This window comes from Psammomys obesus, unplaced genomic scaffold (assembly GCF_907164565.1).
Source record: "Psammomys obesus unplaced genomic scaffold, mPsaObe1.curated_primary_1811, whole genome shotgun sequence".
NCBI lineage: Eukaryota > Metazoa > Chordata > Mammalia > Rodentia > Muridae > Psammomys > Psammomys obesus.
Window position 1 is genome coordinate 520,141 of NW_026594311.1, and position 17,683 is coordinate 537,823.

Here is a 17,683-nt window from a genome sequence, read left to right on the forward strand (position 1 = left end):
GCGCACCTCCCCAAGATGGCGGCGCCCGAGGCCTGGCGCGCCCGGAGTTGCTGGTTCTGTGAGGTAGCGGCGGCAACGACCATGGAGGCCACGTCCCGGGAGGCGGCGCCAGCGAAGAGCTCGGCCTCGGGCCCCAGCGCTCCCCCCGCCCTGTTCGAGCTGTGCGGGCGGGCAGTGAGTGCCCATATGGGGGTTCTGGAGAGCGGGGTGTGGGGTAAGTGGCGGAGTGAGGGGCGACCTCCGGCAGCGAGCGGGGGCGGCCCAGCGGCTAGGGGGCGCGGGGGGCGAGGCCGAGAGGCCCGGGGCAAGGCCCAGCCCGGGGCACTGGAAGGCAGATTATTGAGTCGGAGCATGAAATCCGTGACTGACAGGGCTGGGCAGAGTGAAGACTGAGACCAGACGAGCCAGCGGACCCCAACCGCGGCTTGCCCGGGGGGCGCGGGGGTCGAGGCCAGAAGGCCCGCTGTGGGGCGAAGCTGCCCGGGCCCTAGCGACAGGGGCTGGAGTGGCAGGCCGGAGCGCAGGCTCGGAACTGACACCGGGCTGGGGCCGCCCTGGACTGGGGACTCTCGGATGTGGAGCCGACCGACGGTCAGGGATGGCCGGGCCGCCTCCGGGCCGGGGCCGCGATTGGCAGGCCCGACCTGAGGCAGGGAGGCCAGGCCCGGGGCCTCCGCTGTCTGCGGCGTACACCGCGGATAGCAAGACTCCCGAAGCCCAGCGGATGGGCGGGGTGGGACGGCCGAGCCGAGAGCGAGGGAATGGGGCTGGGGGAGAGGCCGAGAGGCTGGGGGCGCCGTGGCCTGTTTGACGGCCCAGGGGCTGAAGGGAGCGCACCGACGCCTCGCTGCTGATCCGCCCGCAGAGCAGGTAGCACCGGAGGCCCCTTGGATAGGCCAGGGCGGTGGACATGGGTGGAAAGTGAGTGGACCGGGCCGGCAGAGGTTCAGCAAGCAAGGACAGGCTCGAAAGACCCGCCGGCGGGGAGGGCCGAGGAGGCCTCAGGCGGGGCAAGGGCCAAGGCATCTCGGACCGAGGAGCCCGAATGGGATTAAGACGCGTCCTGGTGAAGAGGCCTTGGTCCATATGGGAGGGAACCGAGGCCTCAGGCCTGAGAGCGGTCGGTACCAAAGGGCTGGACCTGTCGAGGTCCGAACTGAGCTAAGGCCAGCGGCCTGGAGCGCCCCGACCAGATGGTCTCAGGGAGGCCCTGCTGTGGGAGGATACTGCGCGCTAGAGGCCTGGCAACTTATGAGGGGAAAGAATCCACGATGTGAAAAGTGGTAGAGAGTTAAAGAAAAAGTTAGGGCCCTCCGAGGCAGGCCTGGCTTCAACAGAGACAAGGGAGGCCATGGCCTGACAGAATGGTGGTGGTGGAATAGTCAGGCAGAAGTTGGATGAAATCACAGGTCAGGCCAAATGGAAGATGCAGGAGGAGAGGGTAACATTAGAGGAGGCTTCTGGCCTTGGAGTATACAATGGATGTTACACCAGAAGGTGCCATGATGGTGGTGACATTTTTGCCAAGAAGGAAGGCCCTGGTCAGTTAACATTTGAGGTTAACGGTTTTGCTAAACCATGAGGAGGTGGGTTTGAAGGGTTGCCACTCCAAAATAAGTTCCAAGGCTCTACAGAGTGGCCATTTAGGCCCTTTTGTGGTTGGAGTGGGCCACCACTGCTGAGAAGGCCCAATTGCCTTCCTATATGTGGGGGTAGGGGAGAAGAGAGAGTTAAGAAGTCCTTAGGCCCTGTGTGAGCAAAGGAGGTTCTGGAGGCCCAGTGCCAAGCTGAGAGGAAAAGGTCAGGCTGACCCCATCGTGAATGGGAGAAAGGCCTCAGTGGGGCTGAGTAGGGCCTCAGAGAAGTCCTGGGAGTGTGGAAGCCTGCATCAGCCTGGAGATTCCTAGATGCTTATCTTGGCTAGAAGGAGTTCAGTGGTATGGAGGCCCCACCTTGCAAAAAGGAAGCATCTTTAAAAAAAAAAAAAAAAAAGTATAAGCTAGAAGGAAGCAAAGAAAAATACATTAAAGTTTGTGGATAGAAGAGATATTCCTGTGAGTGTGAGAGGGGATGACTTAACAGAGAGCAGACTGGAAAGGGAAAAAGGGGAAGCTCTGAAGGCAAGGCTTTTCTGTCTCCTTATCACTACTTCATTGTTGTTGGTGGAGCCCAGCCTGGCTGAGAGGAGGTAGGGGAGCCTCTAGTGGGCTAGATGAAGTAAATAGCCATCCAGCAAGAACTTTTAGAGGGGCCACGGAAGAGGCCTGTCAAGCAGTGCTATTTTGAAGGGAAGTTCACAGAGTGAGCTAGAAAACAGTCAAGAAAGGCTGCTTGGAGGACTAGCATTGCTGAGAGGAGAGGGTAAGAGATGCAACACAACAGTGAGGAAAAAGCCAAACAAAACAAAAGGCCAGTGAGGTGGTTCAGCAGTTAGGATACTTGCTGTCAAGCCTGAGGACCTAAGGTCAATTTCTAGGACCCACATAAAAGAAATGGCGCCTGCAGGTTGTCCTCTGACCTCATATACCTGTTGTAGGACATTCTCAAAGTACAGTGAGAAAAGCTCAGTAGAATAAGCTGTGTAACCTTAAATACCAGGATGGGAGGTTTGAACTTTATCTTGAATGGAGAGCTTTTGAAAGATTTTGAGCAAAGCAGTGTCATCAGGAAGAACAAGATTCAGAGAGAATAAGAGACAAAGGTCAGAGAAAACAGTTCGTTCAGATGAGAGGCCTATGTTAGTATAATATAGCACGAGGAATTAATGCTCTCATTCAACAGGTACAGTGAATATCATTGAGTATTCACTGATAGATACAGAATGGCACACTAGATTCTCGGATCTCAAGATTCAGTTATTCCTCAAGTACAGAAAAAATACACTGAGGAAGAGCTATGTGTGCTGACTCACACCTGTAATCCCAGTGCTCAGGGGGCTAAGACAGAAGGACTGCCTGAAGTTACAAGGCAGCCAGGGCCGAGACCCTGTTTTTTATTTAAAGAAAATAGAGGTGCTGGAGAGAGAGAGTACTCCTTTACCCGGGACAGTTCGGCTCCTAACACGCATGTCAGATCAAAACTGCCTGGAACTCCAGTTCCAGTGGATCTAATACCTTAAATACATAATTTTTAAAAAAATCTTTTTATGTATCCAAAATGTGTTTATTGGGATGGCTCCCACTCATCTTGAATCAGGTGCATTCAGTACTGCTTCTTCCTGAAGGAACATTCCTTCTGTTAGCCTTGCTTTTCCGTAGGCTGACAAAGAACAGTGGAGCAGCCAACACACAATACCACCATTTGTGCATGGCTGAAAACCATGGTGATTTTATAGCATCCTGGGCATTTCACATCCATAAAGTATGAATTGGGGCTCTGCACCAGGTGCTTTTTCTTGTGTTTCCTCTTCTCTTCTAGAGAGGGATGAAGGAAATCTTTTGCGAGAGGCATGTTCTCTTAGGGAGGTTGTCACCACCGGAAAGCAATAAAATATTTTTTTAAGTAGATCAAGGAATGGAAGTTTTGTATACTAGAAGGTCTTAAGCTTAATAGAATAGACAGAATGAACATAATATAATCAATATTTGCTGATCTTATTATGGACAGGTATTGTGTTAAATAAACAAATTACAAGCATGATCTTTAATGTTATGAGGCAGTCATTTCTATATTCCCTCCTCACACAACCCCAATCCAGACACCCAATTCTTTTTTTTTAATTGAGTCAAGGTTTTGCTATGTGATCCTGGCTGTCCTGGTACTCATTATGTAGCTCAGGCTAGCTTGAACTTGAAACAATACTCCTGACTCAGCCTCCCAAATGCTGGAATAAGATTTTGACTCAAACAGAACAAATACCAGTTCTTCCTAACTTCTCTAGTTCTAACAGGGAGTATAATAAGTTCTAGGACTTTGTATCTAGAGTTGAACAGTTAATTGTATATTGGACAAGTTACTCAACTTTTTTTTTTTTTTTTTTTTTGAGACTAGTGCTGCTTTCTGTAATAAGGCCAAGAGGGAAGAATAAGTAAAAACAACCTAAAAGAATGAGGGAAGTTTCATAGTCAGGGCTAGCCTTGAATTCCTGATCATCTTGCCTCTTGGAATACAGGTTAAATTGGTTTTGTTTTTAAGGTATAATGCATTTTAGAGAACAGTTATCTTTAGTTTTCATAGGAAGATACTAGCTCAGAGTATACTCAGAGCTCAATGCTTCTTAGGCAGAAGTATACTGACCTCAATGAGCAGGTCAGTTTGTTTAATTCATCCTTTCTCCTGAATTTTCAGCTGCTTTGAGATAGATAATGTTTAGAACCCAGGAGGAGAGAAAATAAACTTTGTGTTTTGGTTTTTGTAGCCCTCCCAGGCCCAATACTTCAAAGCATCTTACCTCTGCTCAATATATATTACTTGGAGAGGATTGAGGAAACTGCCCTCAAAAAAGGTAAGTGTCAAGGGGTTGAAGAGATGGCTCAGAGGTTAAGAGCACTGGCTGTTCTTCCAAAGGTCCTGAGTTTAATTCCCAGCAACTACATGGTGGCTCACAAAAATCTATAATGAGATCTGGTGCCCCCTTCTGGCAAGCAGGCAGAACAGTGTACACATCAATAAAAATGTGGGGGGTTTTGTCCGTTTGTTTTTTAAAGGAAAAAGTGTCTTTTCTCCTCTTTCTCATTCATGATTGTGAACAAGATACCATGGTATGTTCTTCAGGTAACTGATACCCAAGTAGAACTTCGTGCTTTTCAAAACCCACCTCAGCTAGGTGTGGTGGTGCACACCTTTAATCCCTTTAACTCCCTCTGGGAGTCAGAGGCCAGCTGATCTGTATGAGTTTGAGGCCAGCCTGCTCTACAGAGTGAGTTCTAGGCCAGCCAAAGCTACATAGTAAGACCCTGTGTCAAAAAACAAAAAAGCACCTACATAGGGTTGGAGAGATGACTCAGTGGTTTCAGAGCACTTGTTGCTCTTGGAAAGAATCTGGGTTTAGGTCCCAACACACATATATCAGTTCACAACTATCTATAACTCCAGTTCCAGTGATCTAACATCCTCTTTTGGCCTCTGTGGGCCTCAGACATGTGGTGTACAGTATACATGTAGGCAAAACACACCACATGAAAAAGAAATAGATCTTTTATAAAAAGTACCTTCACATCTATTTTCTTATATTATTTCCTACAGTGTACTATAATACATATATACCAGCCCTTTTCCTCTGATAAGATACAAACAAGCTAGAACTAGAACTCTTGGATATTAGTGTTTTTATTTTACCAAGCTGTTTCTCATTGGCAAAATTAACACGTAATATTTGTGCAACCTTAATGGGACAAGCAGTTCTAGGTACTTAACCCAGAGAACTTCATTTACTCACTTAATCCTTTTCAACAGTCCTATGAAATAGCTATGACATTTTACAGATGAGGAAACAATTAAGTAGCTTGCCCATGATTATATAGCTTTAGAATAGTTCATTAATAGTCAAACCCAGATCATCTGTCCTTAGAGTCTGTGCTCTTAACTGCTTAGCTAGCTATATTACCCCTCTGAAGCCAGAGGACAATATGAAAGGCTAATATACTTTATTCATGGTGGGCAGCAAGCAGCCAAACAGTATTTCTTCTTACAGGTCTCTCCACTCAGGCCATCTGGCGCCGACTCTGGGATGAGCTGATGAAAACAAGGCCTTCCAGTTTGGAGGTAAGTTAAGGTGTCAGGAAGAACTCTAGCTTAACCTTGCATAATAAAACCAAGTATAACAAACCGACACAAACTAGGAACTACTGAGGAGCAGAGAGTGGATTTGGAAGCTGAGCTCAAGTGATACGTCACAAGGTTTTGGCTCATTTGGTATTTAGTATTGACTTGTTCACCATGATTACAGGGTACATAAAACAGGAAAGGGTATGATCACAGTGGAATGTAGACCCACAATTCCTTGAGTTTTTGCACCAGAGTTGGTACAAAAAAAAAAAAATAAAATAACAGAGCAAGCCAACTCACCTTTGCTAAGTACAAAAGTTTAGTTCGCAAGGCCTTGGTACATTCATCTGGCTTAGAAGAAGCTATATAAAAAGAATAAGTGAGTAGGGTCTGGAGAAAGATGGTTCATCACTAAAGAGAATTGGCTGCTTTTGCAGAGAACCTAGGTTCAGTTCCCAGCACCTACATGGCACCTCACAACTATCAGTAACTCTGGTTCAAAGAAATACAATACCCTCCTCTGGCCTCCTGGAGCACTAGACACATATGTGATGCATACATGTAGACAAAACACTCATACACATAAAATAAAAAGAATTAAGGACTAGTAAACAGTGGTTGAAGCTTCTCATTGTGTACCCTGATCTGTGTGAGCATGGATGAGTGTGCGTGTATAGGACAAGGAAGAGGATTATCCTAAGTGTTTCTGCAGTAGTCAGGCTATCTTTCCCTAGAAGATAGGGAAAAAAAGCTCAAAACCACAATATTTGAATCACATTTGAAATATGAGATGTTATTTCTGAAAAAGACAAACATAGGCTGCAAATTAATAGACTTGAATCTTAAAGAAAATACATTTTTGCTAACCTAAAAGTGGAACTTTAAGATTAATAATAAAGCAAGCTAATTTCAGGAGTAATAAGCATCTTGTTACTAAGTATTCAAACAGACTGGATAACACCTTGACATAAGAACATTTGGGCATACAGAGAATTCAGAATCATGAGAGGGGTTGGACAGGGTCTCTAGTAGGATTCCTTTTGCCCCAAAATTCTATTTACTAATTCAGATCAAAAACCACTGGAGCTCTTAAACAGAAGTAATAATGGCCTTCTGTCAACTTTAGAGAAGCATACTTTCAATATTTCACTTATAGTATGGCTGACCAGCACGTGATGCCATTTTTCTTTATGCAACATTATCTCAAACTTCTAGAAAGTTATTTAGTTTGTTTTCTTGGCTAAAACCATTTCAGAAGATAGGGAGGTTCAGGCTGGGCAAGAACCTCCCTAAGTTATTTAGGCAGAAGTTCTGATTTGGTACATACCTGTTCCAGATGTCTTTTTCTGATTCCTACTTTAGCACAAAAACAGTCTTCATCTTACCTATAATTTAAAAATATCTGTTGAGGATTTTGAAGTATAGCTCAGTGATTCGAGTGTTTGCCTAGTATGTATAACACAACAAATTTAATATCCAGCACTGCCAAAACAAAAAGGCAAAACAAACAAAAAACCAGTAACAACCAAGCCACTTTTTGATCCTGCTTAGTTCTAGGCACTAAGCTAGATTCAAAGAACATCAGTGCAAATAAAATAAAATTATTCTGTTTCCAGCACTCACATCTGTTGTTTGCCTGTAACTTCAGCTCCATAGGAGCTGATGCCGCCTTCTGGCCTTCACGGGCACACACACAAATAAAAAATTTTAAATATAGACAATAGGAAAATCATAATAGAATAAAATGAACAAAGAGTTAAACACATTACAGAAAGTACCAGTAGAGAATGAGGATATAGTTTAGTTGCTAGAGTACTTGCCTGGCATATTCAAAGTTCTGGGTTCAGTATCCAGCACTGTATAAAACCATGTACAGTGGTACATATAAATGTAATTCCAGCACTTGGACTATGGAGGTAGGAGGGTCAGAAGTTCAAGATTATCCTTAGTTATATATCAAGGCCAGCCGTTACTATGTAAAACTGAGACCCTGACTTCAAAAAACTCCAGTGATAGTGGGGCAGGGTGGCACACACCTGTAATCCCAGCACTCTGGGAGGCAGAGGCAGGTAGATGGATCACTGTGCATTCAAGGTTAGGCTGGTCTAAAAAGGGAGTCCAGGACAGTCAAGGCTACACAGAGAAACCCTGTCTGAAACAAACAAAAAACTGCAATGAAATAAAAAACATTCAGTGTCATAATATGTGTGGAAGAAAATTTTTACCTCATGTAAAACTTTTTTTTTTTCCCGGGGTGGGGTACAAAATGTCATTCTTAGGATCAACCAGATACCTGAAACTTGTGCCTTAGTGTTTTGTTTGTTGGTTAAAACAAACTGTCACATTCATTCATTCATCCATCCATCCATTTATTTATTTAAAGGTAAACAGGTTGTTTACCTTTGCACTAATAAAGTTGGGAAAATGGTACGTGCCCATGTTACTGCAGGGGGTTCATGCTATGAGAACACCCTTAAAAGAGCTTCCAAAATAAAAATATGTCAACAGGACCAGCCTATGGTAGTTCCCAGGCATGCTAAATATATTCAGATGTGCTTTCTTTATTGAGCAAAAAAAAAAAAAAAAAATCACTGTAAAAGTCACATGCAAAATCAGAAAGCCAAATTAAAATGGGGCTTTTGAGGGGTGGAGGGATGCCTCAGTGGTTCAAAGTACTAGCCACTCTTCCAGAAGTGCCAGGTTTAGTTTCCAGCGTGTACATGGTGTCTGTAATTTTAGTCCCAGGGATCTGATAACCTCTTACTTCCTCAGACACTGTGCAGAGAATACAGACCTATTTTTTAGGTAAAGATGGAGGGAAAGTAAAGGTGTTAGTGGAAACATACCTGTAATCACAATAATACTTATAGAGGTAGAGGTGGGAAGAATAAAGAATTCAAAGTCAGTTATAGCAAGTTAACCTGAGGCCAGCCCTGGCAACAAAACTACAAACCCTTCCTCACCAACCACAAAACATAAAGTTTCACTCAAAAGAAAAATGGACAGTATCTGTGAACATGTATTGATGCTAACAAGGAAGTGTTTAGCCCTCCCTCATCTGAACATATTTCCACCTTTTTCAGCATCTGAGCTGCCAGCTTATAGAGGACAGGCCAAGGTGGGCAACTGTCTTCTCATTGGCAGTTTGTCATTTCCACCACCCCATGCAAGAGTGTTGATTTCAGTGTGTATTATTGTGCTGGAGTCCACAAAATGAGCTGCTTAGGCTAGATTTCTCGGCTTTTTTTTTTTTTTTTTTTTTTACATATTCTAAAGGTAGCACTGGAAAAATTACTTCTACCAGCGTGAATTCTTCAAAAGCCACTGGGATAACCATTATAACTTTATATACTTAACCTTCACAATCATTGTGTTGGTTTAGTAGTTACAGATGAAGAAATTGACAGAATGAGGTCTTCCCAAAGGTTATATAGTTAATACATGATATACCTAGCTTGAAGCATTGTGGCTCTGGAAGTACTTGCTTCTATTAATTGTGCCATGTTGCTTGTGCAGTTACCACACTTGAGGTATTACACCTTTATTAACAGGTCTAAAAAGTCCAGCCTTTAGTTTCACCTACATGTCCATTATCCTTCTTATGCAGAAACAACCACAATAGCTTAGGTCACAATCTTGTCTAGATTTTTTCATAGCCATATAACTTACCTATAAAATTGAAGGCTTACTCAACTTAGATGGAACTCAGATTTGCCAGAATTAAAGCCATACTACTCCATGTTCAGCTTTGCGAATAATTTCCAGGACTGTGTATGTTAAGCTATTTGCATGCCTATAATTTTAAAATTGCTGTCTAACATTGCACAAGGCCTTTGGGTTCAGTACTCAACATTCATAATTGGGGGAAGAGAAGTTTGGTTGCCAGCTAAGTTTTCCCACTTCCTTGGTGTCATGCTGGTAAGCAAGACATGTAGGTTGACTCAACCACGAAATTACACCTAAATACTACCATAGCAGGCAGAGCATAGGACAAAAAGGCTACACTTTGCCTAAGGATACTAGGGCCTAACTCCTGATTTGAATTGAGAGCATTGCTGATAGGGAAGATTAAGATGGGTAGGTTAAGGTTCAAAGTGAAGTGCTTGGTTATAGTGTCCATTCTGGTTAAGTGTCTTACTTTTAGTCTTTTTTGTCTTAATTTGTTTTTCTGAGACAGGGTTTCTGTGTAGCCCTGCCCATACTGGACTGTCTTTGTAGACCAGGTTAGCCTTGAACTCACAGAGATCTGCCTGCCTCTGCTTCCCAAGTGCTGGGATTAACCGCGTGCACTGCCCGCCATCTTTACTTTTAGTCTTGATCCATGTAACAATCTTCATCATAAAGCAGGTGATAATACTTAACATCTTAGAGAAGGAAAAGAGGTCAAGAGTTGTAATGAGAATTAGGGCCTGTACTGAGCCAGCAGACGACTACATGAAGGATGGAGACTAGATGCTTTAAACTAGACATGTTAGGGCTGTGAACTGGGTGTGGTGGTACACACCTATAGTTTCATCACTTGACAGAGGCAGCAAAATTAATACAGGTCATGAGACCATATCTATAAAACCAAAACCTAGCATTTGCAGGAATAAAAAGAGTAAAGTCACTTGTCTGACATGCCTGGCAACCTGACTTAGAGCTTCAGAACCTACATAGTTAAAACTGACTTCACAAAAGTTTCCTCTGAGCTACACACACACAGCAGCACATGAACATCCACAACTATAAAATTTAATTAAGCAAACAAAAACTCCCGGGCTTAGTGAGTTAGATAGCTCTTCCTAACCTCTGGCGAACATCAGACTCACTGGGAAGTTTTAAAAATAAAGATGTTCAGATGTTACATGTAGAATCACCAAGCCTGGGAAGCTGATATGCATTTTGGGGTGGTAGGTGAAGGGAAAAGCTGTACAAGAAATTCTGATGTGCATCAAATATTCCCTGTGTAGCAGAATCCCAGCACTCTGGAGGCAGAGTAATTTCAAAGGCAGGCTGTCTACAGGGCTTGTTCAAGGACAGCAAAGGCTACACATAAACCCTGTCAGAGAGGGAGAGGAGACAGAAGAGAAAGAAAAAAAATTGTTCCCTCCAGAGTTTGTTTTTCCAAGACAGGATAAGTGTTGGGTTGGGCATGGCACTTGCCTGCAATCCCAACCCAGAAACAGGGTTCCCAAATTAAGATTGCTAAACCAGTCAGATCACCTCTGGGTTCAAGGGAGACCCTACCTTTAAAAGGAAAGTGTCAAAGGCACCCACTATTGACTTTCAGCAGCCACAGGGACACATGGATATGTACACAAACTGTCCTTAGTTTGGGTCCAAGTCTTGATTCCCAGCTTACCTGGTAGGGATGACCAGTGGCATTCATCACCACATCCAGCTACTTTGGTGCACTTCGTTTGTTTTTACTCAAAACAAATTTTCTGTGTAGCCCTGGCTGTCCTGGAACTTCCTTTGTGTACCAGGCTGGTCCTGAACTCATAGAAAGGTTGGTGCACACTTTTAATCCCAATGAGGGGAGGAACATATTCCTTGAGCTTGATGGCCTGAGAGCCTAAAGTATTTAGCAAGCCTCAACCCAGTGAGAACAGCTTACCAAAAAAAAAAAAAAAAAAAGGGGGCTAGCACCTATGGAGCAATGCTAGCGGACCACCAGTCATTAATATACCTGTATATACAGGCTGTCACTTGTCAGACAAGGAACACTATACATTTGCTCTACAGAAATAACTAAAATGTCTATCTCCCTTATTTTTCAAATGGGGCTACCAGTACTGTATGCCTCAAAAGTGTAAACACTGCATGATTCTGTGTAATTTACATAGACTGATGTCTCAGAGTGTACTCAGCAATGTTTGATACTAGAAGGAAACTTAAGAGGACACTCGACAAATGTCTGGCATTTTTTGCTTTTTAGAGTGTGACTTGCTGGAGAGCCAAGTTTATGGAGGCCTTTTTTTCCCATGTTCTACGTGGAACCATTGACGTGTCTTCTGATAAGCGTCTTTGTGATCAACGCTTCTCACCTCTTCTGCACAGCTCCCGTCATGTCCGACAGCTCACCATCTGTAATATGCTGCAGGGAGCAACTGAGCTAGTGGCAGAACCCAACCGCAGGGTTCTAGAGACCCTGGCCAGTTCTCTGCATACCCTTAAATTCCGCCACCTGCTGTTCTCCGATGTGGCTGCTCAGCAGTCACTTCGACAGCTCTTGCATCAGCTCATTCACCATGGGGCCGTTAGCCAAGTGTCGCTGTACTCCTGGCCTGTGCCTGAGTCAGCCCTTTTCATCCTTATCCTCACCATGAGTGCTGGGTTTTGGCAGCCAGGCCCTGGTAGCTTGCCTTGTCGTCTCTGTGGTGAAGCCTCGCGTGGCCGGGCCCCATCCCGAGATGAAGGGTCCTTATTGCTAGGTTCACGACGGCCTCGGCGGGATGCAGCAGAGAGATGCGCAGCAGCGCTAATGGCCACCCGGCGGAAGAGCGAAGTGAAGCAGATGCCCAGGGCTGTACCTACCACTCGTGTAACACGCCGCAGCACACAAGAGAACCTGACGATAGGCGGGACAGACTCAAAGAGGGAGCTGTGCTCTCCAGCCACCTCTTATGAGGCTTCTGGCACAAGGCAGCCATCTTCTGCTCCAGCTGCCTCTGCCTCTGCCTCCTCTTCCACGTCATCCAAACGGGCTCCAGCTAGCTCAGCCTCACAGCCTAAGCCCTTAAAGCGTTTCAAACGAGCTGCAGGGAAGAAGGGTGCCCGAACCCGTCAGGGGTCTGGTGCAGAGTCTGAAGACCTTTATGACTTTGTTTTTATCGTGGCTGGTGAGAAGGAAGATGGTGAAGAAATGGAGATTGGTGAAGTAGCTTGTGGAGCCCTGGATGGATCAGATCCCAGCTGTTTGGGGCTCCCAGCGCTGGAGGCATCCCAGCGATTCCGCAGCATTTCCACTTTGGAGCTGTTCACAGTTCCTCTCTCCACAGAGGCAGCTCTGACACTGTGCCACCTGCTGAGTTCCTGGGTATCACTGGAGAGCCTTACACTTTCCTACAATGGTGAGCACTGAAGGAACAGGGCTGGGGTTGGATCTTTGAGAAGCACTGTGCCTAATCCAGAATAGGGGGTAGGATCAGGCAGATGTGATCTTTTGTGTCTCATGGAGGCAACAGATAAACACAAAAAAACATTGGTACACTGTTAATGTTAGGAGAGGAAAATAAGGTCTATAGTCAGTAGTCTGGGTTTACTATTGGAAGAAAGGCTTCTGGAGCAGCTGAAAAGTCAGCTAGAGGTAGTCCATACCCAGCCAAGGCTAAACTACCTAGACTGCTAAGTACTACTACAAAAACCACAGTGTCATTCATTGCCACCAACCTCCTAATAGCCCAGTATATCTGCAACATCAAATCCCAATCTGCCAGTTCCAAACTCTCCATAGATGACCTTACAAAGAAAATGTGAGTCATACACAAATTTTCTTCAAGCCAGTTTCTGAGTCACCCTTTTCTTCACCACAATGAAAGCTATCTTATCTGAAGCTAATTAAGTCCCCATACTCTGTATCTATACTTCCTCCTTTTCTAGGGAGGCTTGCTTCTTAAATGCTTTTAGTAATTTTAATATCCTTGGGCTATATTGAACAGTAAATATTCTCAAAATATTAACTAATTTTTAACATCAACCTTACGATAGTGAATGGCCTGGGGATAGCCCTGCTTAGTGAACTGTAGAGCCAATCAATATACAAGGCCTGATAACTTGTCTTTAAATTTCATTATTTTAAATCACTAGACTTCTTTCTACTTCCACTAGGTGAACACTGAATCAGGTCTCCACCAGCATTCAGTTTTGTCTCTACTCTCTTCACTCAGGCTTCACTTACACTTTCACCGGTGCACAAAGAGTGGTGTAGGTCATAAAGCTACTAGATTTCACATGCTTTTCCAATCATCCTCTTACATCTACCATTTCTTCCTGAGGCATGTGTGGTCACACATTTATTACAAATCTGCGAGGCTGAGGTAGACAGATCTCTGCGAATTTTAGGCCAGTTGATCTACAAAGTGAGTTCCAGGACAGCCAAGGCAACACAGACAAACCCTGTTTAAGAAGAACCGCAACAACCAAAATAACCTCGAAAACTATTTTTTCCTGAAATACTTCTATTTACCTCAGCGTTTCTCCTCCTAATCATCAGTTTCTCAGAACTCTCCCACCTTATCTCCTTTTCTAGATAACTGCATCCATTCCTGTAGCTTCAATGCCTCAGCCTAAGACATTAGCCCTAACTTTTTCCTCAACATCCAGATCCATTAACTCAGCTAACTACTAGGTATCACCCTTCGAACTCATTTCCAACCTAGATCACACTATCAATATACTGATCCTCCTCTGCTTGAGGACATCGCAACTGACTGAATTGCCCAAAAAAACCAAGATCTGTCTTTTCCAGTATGTTCAGTCACTACGTCCTACATTTACATTCTCCAAATCCACTTCTATCTATATCCTTAGTTCATGTTATCATTAGTCCTCACCTGATGTAATTATTTCAGCAGTCCTCCCTTCATGCAACCCCTTGTCTGCACTGCCCAAGTATTCCTTTAAACAGTTTTGTTCTTTCACAGCTATTGACAGGCTGAGTACACTAGTACTTCAGAAGTGGAGGCAGGAAGATGGGGAGTTAAGGCCAGTGATGGCAACGCATTTACTTTGGAAAAACATGAGACACACACTGGTCTTCCTATATAATCTAGGCTTCCCTTAACTTCAAATTCCTGCCTCTGCCTCCCACATGGGATTACAGGCATTGCCATCATACCTAATCGTTTGTTCAATCCTGCTGGCCCCCTTATGCTTTACACACCATGTATTCCAGTTGAGAACCTGTTGCTCAGTCTTCAGGCCTCTGAATGTCAAGTATTTTCTGCCAAAAATTTCTTCTCCATTGTAGTTTATCTCCTTTATATTCTTTAAAACTGAATTGGGAAGCTTTATGATAACGGCTAAATTATTCAGTCTGTATCTTTTACATATATATATTGTACTCTTCAATTCCTATTATGTTTTATCAAACTATATGGACAAAGAGCACTATATGTTTCTTGTGTCTAGGGGAGGGGAAAAAATTCCGGTTAAATTTACATCAACAGCAGCTTATACTTTCCAAGGAAAGAGGAACTGGGTTCCAAGGAGTTACTTAAGATTATTGAGCAAGCTACTGTACCTTTTAAAAGATTCTTTGTATTTATTATGTGAAAAATGTTTTTTTGTTTTTTTTTTTTTCCTTTCTGTTATATCAAACCCACGACTCATGCAAGGTAGGTATTTCCTCTACTACTGAACTGACCTGGATACACATAATACCCAGTCTACAAAAAAAAAGTTATTATCTTTTTTTTTTTTTTTTTTTTTTTTTTTTGCCATTCCTACATACAGTTTTACTGGGTTGGACCATCATTACCTTTCAGCTTTGAAGTCCACTTCATGACCTATGAGATCATGCTCTCTACTTCTTAGCTTTCAAAACTTTCCACAGTGTCGGACCCTGACTCTGTAGAGCTGTGTCCTCTTGTGACTTGCTGTCTTCTAGATAGGACCTGACTATCCAAAATTGCATCTTTTGGACTCTACTTAGCATCTGTACCTAGATACCTGTGCAGCTCTCTGGGTCTACAGCAGAACTACTAGCATGAGCACATCCTATCTTATTTTGGGATTCCTGTGATAACTCGAGTATAGCACAGCAGACAGCATTTTGCCAGTTACCCAAGGAAAGATGAAAATAAGAGGCAAATACTTAAATATATATATATATATTATATATATATAATATATATATATAATATATATTATATATATATAATATATATATATATATATACACACACACACATATGCATATATGTGTATATATGTTTAAGTATTTGTCTCTTAATACACACACACACACACACACACACACACATATATATAATATGGCCCATATCTAGGCGTGGTGATGCATACCTGTGGCCCCAGCCCTGGAGAAACAAAAGCAGAAAGTGTTAAAGTCTGAAGCTTTGTCTCAAACCTAAACTATTACGTCTGATCCAAAGCTCAAGACTTGGTAGTAATCAATAGAAATATATTTAGAGTTTTCACTGAATATTACTTCTACCTAAATTTCCCACATTTAAACCTTTATCTTTTCTTGTAGGCCTGGGCTCTAATATCTTCCGACTACTGGACAGCCTGCGGGCCCTGTCAGGCCAGGCTGGATGCCGCCTCCGTGCCCTGCATCTCAGTGACCTGTTCTCACCATTGCCCATCCTGGAATTGACTCGTGCCATTGTGCGAGCCTTGCCCTTGCTCCGGGTCCTGTCTATTCGTGTTGACCACCCAAGCCAGAGGGACAACCCTGCTGTACCAGAGAATGCTGGGGCTCCTGGCCACATAATTGGGGATGAGGAAATACCAGGTGAAGCAGTGTATATGCACATACACATATTTCCAATTATATGTACAGCAGTTTTGGGGTGGCTAGAGGGAACCAGCAGTAGATTCAGTTCCAGTCAACCTTGCTGTCATATTATGTTTCCCCTTACAAGCTGCCATGTTTTAAAATAACCTTGTTAGATGGATCCCTAGACTGCTGTGAGTGTGACAAGGACAGCTATCTCCAGTAGGGGATCTAAACTGATAACTATTATAGGTAGTCCTGCTTTATGTTCTATTTCCTGTTATGCCTCCTCTTGCAGCACTGGGCATTGTTCTATGTGTGTTCACGTGTCAATACATATGTGGAGGACACAGGTTGTCTTCCTCTATCTCTTCCTCTTCTCTTAAGAATTCTGTTATTGTGTATGCACACGTGTGTATCACTGTGCAAATGAGGGGACAACTTTTGGGCGTCAGTTCTGTCCTCCCCTGTGAATGCAGAGAGTAAACCTAGATTTGTATAGCACACTTTCACTTTCTGAGTCATCACAGAGACACGAGGGGTGTTTGTTTGTAGTTCCAGGAATTAAACTTAGGTCTTCACACATGAGGCAAACACCCTACCACTAGCTAAATTCCCATCTCTCCATCTTCATTTATTGGGGGTGGGGAGATTTGTCTTACTAAAACTGAAGCTCACCATTTTGGCTAAACTAACTCACCAATTAAACCCTGAGATCAACCTAACTCCACCTCTCCAGTGCTGGAGTTTCAGATGTGGCCCACTGTAGGCATGCCATTTATATAGGTTCTAGGGATCCAAAGTCAAGTTTTCACACTTACAAAGCAAACAACCCCTGAGCCATCTACCCCAGAATATACTTACTTGCTTGTGTCTTATTCCTGAATGCAAAGACAAGATTTTATATTTAATGATCCATTTCTAGAACTTAGCACGATGCCCAACACATAGCAGGTAGAGGCTAAGTAGATAGTGAGTCTACTGTAAGTAGAAATAGAGGGCCAGTGAAGGCACTAAGTACCAGGCCTGAGATTATCAAGGCAGAATTGACTGTTGAAAGTTTTCTCTGACCCCTACTTGAGCACTGTGGTACTCACATATAAAATACATAGCTTGTTTTCGTTTTTCAAGACAGGGTTTCTCCATGTAGCCTTGGCTGTCCTGGACTTATGTTGTAGACCAGGCTGGCTTTGAACTCAGAAATCTGCCTACCTCTGCCTCCTAAGTGCTGGAACTAAAGGCATGCACTACTATGCTCTAAACATGTATTTTTTAAGTGAATTACAGATGGCTAATTGGAATTTCCTCTTCCTATCATATACAGAAAACTGCCTAGAGCAGTTGGAAATGGGATTTCCACGAGGAGCTCAGCCAGCCCCACTGCTTTGCTCTGTTCTGAAGGCCTCAGGTTCTCTACAGCAGCTGTCACTGGACAGTGCCACCTTTGCCTCTCCCCAGGATTTTGGGCTTGTGTTGCAAACACTCAAAGGTAGGAATGGTAAAGGAAAGTAGGTAGAGACCTAGCATTGTTCCCTG

At 43.7% G+C, this 17,683-nt stretch overlaps 2 protein-coding genes across 2 annotated transcripts in view; one reads left to right on the plus strand and one right to left on the minus strand.

The window, feature by feature from the left end:
- The window catches only part of Lrrc41 (leucine rich repeat containing 41), a 19,619-nt gene continuing 1,936 nt past the window's right edge, over positions 1-17,683 (plus strand). The window contains exons 1-6 of the mRNA XM_055618444.1: positions 1-214; positions 4,358-4,444; positions 5,633-5,703; positions 11,627-12,761; positions 15,905-16,165; positions 17,472-17,636. Of these exons, the coding sequence (XP_055474419.1) occupies positions 16-214; positions 4,358-4,444; positions 5,633-5,703; positions 11,627-12,761; positions 15,905-16,165; positions 17,472-17,636 (1,918 nt within the window). The 5' untranslated portion in view covers positions 1-15. The remainder of the gene's footprint in view (positions 215-4,357; positions 4,445-5,632; positions 5,704-11,626; positions 12,762-15,904; positions 16,166-17,471; positions 17,637-17,683) is intronic.
- On the minus strand, positions 3,218-3,450 carry LOC129685081 (40S ribosomal protein S27-like). Its single transcript, XM_055618447.1, has one exon. The coding sequence runs from the start codon at positions 3,448-3,450 to the stop codon at positions 3,238-3,240; it is 213 nt and encodes a 70-aa protein (XP_055474422.1). The 3' UTR covers positions 3,218-3,237.

Excerpts from the sequence above, each read along its gene's own strand:
- LOC129685081 (XM_055618447.1), bottom strand. The coding sequence starts at position 3,450 with ATGCCTCTCGCAAAAGATTTCCTTCATCCCTCTCTAGAAGAGAAGAGG.